The sequence below is a fragment of the Amblyomma maculatum genome, chromosome 3, assembly GCF_055883805.1.
Source record: "Amblyomma maculatum isolate TAMU_Amacu chromosome 3, ASM5588380v1, whole genome shotgun sequence".
Taxonomy (NCBI): Eukaryota; Metazoa; Arthropoda; class Arachnida; order Ixodida; family Ixodidae; genus Amblyomma; species Amblyomma maculatum.
Window position 1 is genome coordinate 38,785,150 of NC_139346.1, and position 7,149 is coordinate 38,792,298.

Consider the following 7,149-nt stretch of genomic DNA (forward strand, 5'->3'; position numbering starts at 1 on the left):
GTGTGTGTGTGTGTGTGTGTGTGTGTGTGTGTGTGTGTGTGTGTGTGTGTGTGTGTGTGTGTGTGTGTGTGTGTGTGTGTGTGTGTGTGTGTGTGTGTGTGTGTGTGTGTGTGTGTGTGTGTGTGTGTGTGTGTGTGTGTGTGTGTGTACCGCTGGAGGATGGCGTTTCAATAAACGTCTCCTTTGTGAACTTAGAGGCTTGTGTCCTTGCAGCGAAGTGCTCTCCTCCCTGTGGAGGTTGAGTGCGCGCTGCGGTGTTTCAGTGTGCGCTCGGCGACGGCTGATCGGGGCTTCGGCTCGCGCGACGCTCGAACCCGCGGTGGTTGGTGGCCTATGACCACGTAGAAACCACAACTGGCGCCCAACGTGAATTGTCCCCGGCTCCATGAGTCGTTGGACAGCACATCGGCCGAGCCGGTCGCCTTGACGATCAAGCTCATGCGCCATATGCCTACCGCCCCCTGCGCGGCACTCGGCAAAGGCACTGAAACACGCTACATGGTTCTTCGGACCACCCTGCGGTGCGACCGTTGACCATATGCCTCCACTGTTTCAGCTTTACGCCGTTGCGGAAGCAATGTGCGCGACGCCGCCGCTGCCGGCATCTCCGCACAACAGCACCCGTACCCCGCTTGCAGTCATTTCTGTTCGGGGAACGGCGAGGCGTCGGCCGGGCTCCCTCTGGAAACCGCGCCGACAGCGCGCTCAGTTGGCTGATGCGACTCCGTGAACTTGCGAGCCGACTGGTGCGCCATTCTCTCTTAGCAAAGCATTTCGACTTTTCAGTGCAGTATCTACAGGGGAGAGCGAACATGGTAGCTGACGCGCTATCCCGTGCTCCACTCGCCCGCGGCGGCGTCTTTACGCCGGCAGGCGGGGGGGCGAAACAGCGGACGAGCCGCAGATCGGCACGGAAGGGACGCCCGCAGACGGTTTCCCTATTCCGCTATACGGGTAAGCAGCGCTTCGCAAAGCAGGCGAGGGTGAAAGCTCTTTGTGAGCACATCTGAGACGCCGATGCCAGCGGAAGTTTTGCTGCGAGCCTGCGGGGGGACGAAACCAGGCTCTCCTTTGGGATGACTAGGATCGTTTTCAGCCATGAAGAGCTACGACGGTCCAGCAAAATGACCCGTTTTGTCGCGATGTCAGCGACGGTCTCTGGGAGACGAAGCGCCGTTACGCTGCTTGTATTGAGCGGGCGCAGGGGGGGCACGAGCCAGCGTGTGTCGCGGCGTGCCCCGGCGATTCATGTTTGCTGGGCAATGACGGGCTCGCGCTGGAATACATAGCCACGGATGATGAGTCCATGAACCATTTGAAGTGGCTATTCCCCAATGTTTGAGCGGCACTCTGTTGCGTTCTCTCACGACAAACCATGCGCTGGTCATCTGAGTGGCTCCAAGGTTTCAAGAAACTGAGTCAATCGGTGACTGCAGCCAGGCATGAAGCGCGACATTTTCAGCTGTTGCCGTTCCTGCCATGTCTGTCAAATGGAGAAGTCGAGATGTGGCAAGCTACCAAGCATGACGAAACCAACTGACAGTGTGCGTCCGTGGCAGATGACCACCTGCGATTTCATGGGGCATTTCCTCAGTAACAAGCAGGGGCTCATTGCTGGAGAATCCCCCTATGGGGAAAGCCAGCCGTGCCTGCATCGCAGACCTTAAGGCCCATGCGTAACGGTCTGACGAGCTTGCGCTGGTGCCCACTGTCACCACAGGCAAGTGCCAAGGCACAACCGATGCGGTGGAACGCAGCAGTGCCCCGCACCGGTACAAGGTGAGGCGACGTTCACCTGTGTGATTGATGCCGGACGACGGGCCTTTTCCGCAACCGAAGGCATACCGTTCACCGAGCGAGCTTGCTCGTCGAACCCTACCCGGAAGCAAGGTTGGTCTCCCCTTTTTCTGGCAGCTCAGTTCCAGCCTGTGTGCTTTATTTTTATTTTTGTGTCTCTTCACAGTTTTCGCTTTCTTTTGTTTCCGTTCTTGCTCCTTATCTTGTAAACATTGTACAGTGGGTGCCTTCTTTTGTACAGCGCGTCTTCTCTTCTCCTTCTCCTTGAAATTGCGAGGGTTGCTGATTAGGCAGCCCGACGCGCGGCTTTTTCCGGTGTGTGTGGAAAGGAAGTTGGGGCCGTTTGGGGACGGGGAGCATGGACGATGCCTCTTTCACCCAAGGCCGCCGCGGTTGCGAAGGTGCTCGGGACAGGTTCACCGCGGAATGTCGGCATCACCCTTTGGTGTGTGAGTGGCTGTGCGTGTGCGTGCCTGGGCGTGGAGGCGACGGCGTCGCGCCATGTGTGTTTGCCGGCGTGTGCGGAGCGTGGTGTAAAGGAAGCCCCGCGCGGTCTTCCCATGTGCTCCTTGGATCGCCACGGAGTCACGGACTTTCCACGCCTGGGGCCCCTTCTGCGTATTCGCTGTTCCCGCACTTAACCTGCACCACCACTGACGGAGATCGTTTGCAGCCAACGATGAACGTTGGCCACCCAGAAGTCACCGAGCGGTGAGTCACCGCAGGCTCCCTGAGGTGCACCGACGAACTTTGGAACTTCTGTCCATAGTTGTGTTTGTACATAGTTGTTCTGTACCTGATTGTGTTCTGTACATAGTTGTTGTTACTTAGCCTCCGGAACTTTGTACATTATTCTTCATGCCCTCTTGTTCTTGTTTTTTTTTTGCGCCTTGCTGGTGTTTGTCTTTCTGGAGTGCCTCTCTTTTCGAGGCCTTTTTGGCTGGAACTGAAACGTAGTTTACTGGTTGCGTGAGGATCATCATTCTTTTCTTCATGCTGGTGACCTGCCGCGTGCTTTCGCTGATGAGTAGGAGGGCAATTAAGGAGAGGAGGATGTGGGATTCGGGCTTGCCGCGGCTGCCCTTTGAGCGGCCGCCGCCGTGCCATGTTATTCTCCTCGTTCCCTTTCTCCCGCCTGAGGCGGCGGAGAGAGGCTCGGACGACTGTCGTTCGGGCCACAGCTCCGTCCTGGCGTCCCAGTGGCTGTTCCCATTGGCGCCTTTTGGCGGGAACATGGCACCGCTTCGACGGCCGCGCTCGCGCGACCCTCCGAGCGGGGCCCAAGGGGAGACCCCTCCGAGACATCGCAAGGTGCGTACGCTACTGTTCTTGTCTGCCGGCCTTTGTCCGCGCAGACCAGTCTGTACTCGAGTTCGTCTGCTCCGGGTCGTATCTGACAGCGAAGCTCGAGCCTGTCGATCGTGATCCAACGGCGACAGGCGTACCTTGCGGTGGTTGCCAACTCTTTCTCAAAGGAACCTTCTGGTCACTGCGGGAGAGAGATCACAGCACGCCTTTGCGTGCTTGCGGCGCGCACTCCGTGTCACTTCGTGCGCGCAGGGGAGCCTTGGTCCTCGCACGCTCCCGGAACACGGTGACTGAGTACGTGTGTATATGTGTGTTTGTATATATGTGTATGTGTGTGCGTGTGTGTGTACCGCTGGAGGATGGCGTTTCAATAAACGTCTCCTTTGTGAACTTGGAGGCTTGTGTCCTTGCAGCGAAGTGCTCTCCTCCCTGTGGAGGTTGAGTTCGCGCTGCGGTGTTTCAGTGTGCGCGCGGTGACGGCTGATCGGGGCTTCGGCTCGCGCGACGCTCGAACCCGCGGTGGTTGGTGGCCTATGACCACGTATAAACCACAAGCCGAGTCCACTCCCCTCTAGTTTTGCCTCTAATCCTTGCAGGTACAGCATGAACAACAAAGGTGACAGGGGAAATCTTTGTCTAAGCCCCTTCTTTACCTCTTCAGGCTTCGACACCTTTTTTCCCATTTTATTAGCACCTGGTTATCCTTATAAATACCTTTTAAAAGATTGGTTACTCCGCTTTCCACACCTAACACATCCAGAATACCCCATAAGTCTTCTTGAAGTACACTGTCATAGGCTCCTTTGATATCTAGAAAAGCTAGCCATAGGGGTCTGTGTTCCTTTTCTGCTACCTCGATACACTGTGTCAACGAGAACAGAGTGTCCTCTAACCTCCTTTGTTTCCGGAAGCCATTCTGCAGCTCTCCCAGCACCCCCTTGCTCTCTACCCATGCCTGCAGTCTGTCCTTTATAATCTGCATCACCACCCTGTAGACCACTGATGTTACTGTTATGGGACGGTACTTGCCTATGTCAGCTTTGTCCCACTCTCCCTTATATATCATGCTCATTCAGGAACCTTGCCATCCATTAACATTTTGCTCACCACCTCTCTTAACGACGGTACTTGCCTATGTCAGCTTTGTCCCACTTTCCCTTATATATCATGCTCATTCAGGAACCTTGCCATCCATTAACATTTTGCTCACCACCTCTCTTAACGTTTCCTTAGACTTTGGGCCCAACATCTTTAATAACCTAATAGGAATACCATCTGGGCCTGCTGGTGTGCTACATGGTACTCTCTTCTCAGCCCTTTCCCACTCTCTTTGTCCAATTGGAACAATTGCACTAACCGGTCTATCGTCCTCTACTAAGGCACCTACAACATTTCTTTGTTCTTTAAACTTTTCTGACATCGTTAGTCGTATATGCTCTATTGCCTTTTCCCCTTCTAGCCGAATACCTTGATCTGTAACAATAGACCTCTGCTTTAGGCTAGTCTTATTACTAAGGGAATTCAGATGTTGCCAGAATTTCTTAGCTGCATTTTTATCCCTTTTGTTTACTTCTGACAGCCACTGGGACCCTTGTCTTCTAATTTTCTCATTGATTAAGTAGGATTCCTCCCTTCTACATTTTATGTATTTATCCAATTTTCTCTCAACGTCTGCTTCTGGGTCTCCCCTATGCTTAGAATATCTGTGTTCCCTGGAGGCTTCCTGACGTTTCTCTATGGCCTTCTTCACCTCCCCATCCCACCAGCTCTTTGGTTTTCGTCTTGTCCTTTTTTTCCTGACTCGCACCTTAGCCAACTCTAGCCCAAAAAGTCCCATTAACTTTGTGTATGTCCACTCTGCTTTATTATCCTTAGAGATTACTGCTTCAGTTTGGGTGCTTGCTGTTTCTATTTGCTGCTCCGAGTAAAAGATCCCATCTGGCTGGTCATCATGTTTCATTCCTGAATTAGTTTTTATTCCAAATCTGATCTTGATACGTTTATGATCACTGCCTTGACTCCTGGCACCATGTTCATCTATGTTCATGACCCTTAGCCTATCGTACATCATGTGTGACATTATCGCATAATCTATTGTCGAATGCAGACTCCCTACCTCCCACGTTATGACCCCGTCACACTTCTCAGTACTGTTCCAGACAACTAAGTCGTGTCTTTCACACATATCCAGCAGCATGGTACCTGTCGAGTCTGTGTATCCATCTATATCTTCTATATGAGCATTCATGTCCCCTACTATAATTATTTCGCATCCTTTTTCTAGCTCATTAATGTCACCTGCTAGACATTCTACCATTTTTTTGTTTTCCTCTTTGGCAGTTGCTCCTGTCCACAGGTATACAAAGCCAAGGAGTGTTTGCTCTCCTGCCACTTTTCCTTTTAGCCATAAATGTTCCTTACATTCCTGTTTGACTCTTTGCCAATTAGTACTTTTATGGATGAAGGCCCCATTTCCCCCTCCCTTTCTGTTGCCCTCTGTTCTGTTGCAGTATTCCCATGCATAATCAGGGTTACAGGGTGGTTGCTCCATGTCCCGAAGATGCGTCTGCACAAATCCATAAACCATTAACTTCTCCTGCCTAAGCTGCTCTTCTATTTCCTCCCATTTTAGCCTATTCCTGCCTCCTTGCATGTTAATATACCCTATGTCTGAATTAATCTGGCTCTTGCGCTTATGCCTGTTGCTTCTCCTATGGCTTCTATGTTTCCCTGGTCTATGTTCGTCCTCTTGGTCGCCTTTGTTTACACTGGTGGCTTCAGGGCCCTGGGCCCTCCTAAAAAAGCTGTTGCCTGGCGGCCTATCCTGTCTCCTAGCCTCCTACCGGTGGCCCGGCTGTAGTGGATGCCTTCTCGTGCAAACGGGTGGAGGCCGACCTCGTACACATCCCTGTTAACCTCCATTGTGGTGTACCCAAGTCGTCGGCTTAGGCTCCTAATGACCCGGTTGGCCTCGACTACTCTCCCCTCTGTTCTGCTGGACTGCCCTTCTACTTCCGGGATTGTGCATACAGTCACGTGTACTTTCTCAGAGGCCTCCTTTATGTTATTTATACCTACTTCTAACTGCCTCCTGAGATTCCGGCTCCTCCCCTTCAAGACATCATTGAGTCCAGCATGGATGATGACCAGGGTTTCTACATCCTTGTTGTTCCCTACCACCTCCCGGGCTTTGGTCATCGCTTCAACCATACCTTTCCCCGACTGGGCCTCCACCTTCAAACGCCTGTCACGCTTCACTGTTGCTAGGACAGCCTCCTCAAACCTTGCTACATTTGAGTCCCCCACCACCAGGACTCTCCTACGATCTAGCCTTTCATCTCCAGCTTGCGCCAACTGCCGCCCGGTTCGCTCTCGTTGGTTCTCTTGTCGTAGCGGCGTTTCACCTTTCTCGCGCGATTCCGGGCTTGTCGCTAGCCCTCCCGCGAACTGTTTTGCTACTTCGCTGTAGCATCGTGTAGCCGCCTCTTGCGACTCCACCGCCACCGGGTGATTTTCTCTGCCCGCCTCCTTTCCATTTCCTTCATCCTGAGGGGACTTCACGCTGGTCTCATCCACCCCCTGACTTTGCTCTGACCCGGGGTCTTTAGCTGCCCGCGCCATAAGCGCCTTCACCTGACCTTCCAGCTCGGCTCGCTTTTTTTGTTCTTCCCTGAGCTGAGACCCTTTCTCCTCTAGCTGGTCGGTCTTTGCCCCTTCCATCCTAACCAGCTCTACTGCCTGTGCCTCCAGCGCCATCCTTTTCTCCCTCTCAACCTTCAGGTCCCTCCCGAGCTCCTGAATCTTTACGGCCCATTCACCCTCCAGCCTCAGAATGGTCTCCTTAAACCTAACGCACAACTTGCACGAGAAACTAGTCTCCCTCGCGTCATCTAAGCTTTCAAAACGTTTCATCCATGTAGCACCAGCGCCTGCACTCGTCACATTGCACCAGCTCCTCGCCCCCCATGTCTGCCTTAACTTTACGACCCATAGGCAGCCCGCCCACCTACCTAGGGAAAATCGGTTACCTCCGCTTTCCCTGCT

The 7,149-nt window shown here is 53.1% G+C and overlaps 1 protein-coding gene across 1 annotated transcript; it reads right to left on the reverse strand.

Annotated features, from left to right (window-relative positions):
* Positions 1–5,868: 5,868 nt before the first annotated feature.
* On the reverse strand, positions 5,869–6,861 carry LOC146194591 (uncharacterized). The gene has a single exon (XM_084596593.1). The coding sequence runs from the start codon at positions 6,859–6,861 to the stop codon at positions 5,869–5,871; it is 993 nt and encodes a 330-aa protein (XP_084452719.1).
* Positions 6,862–7,149: the final 288 nt, after the last annotated feature.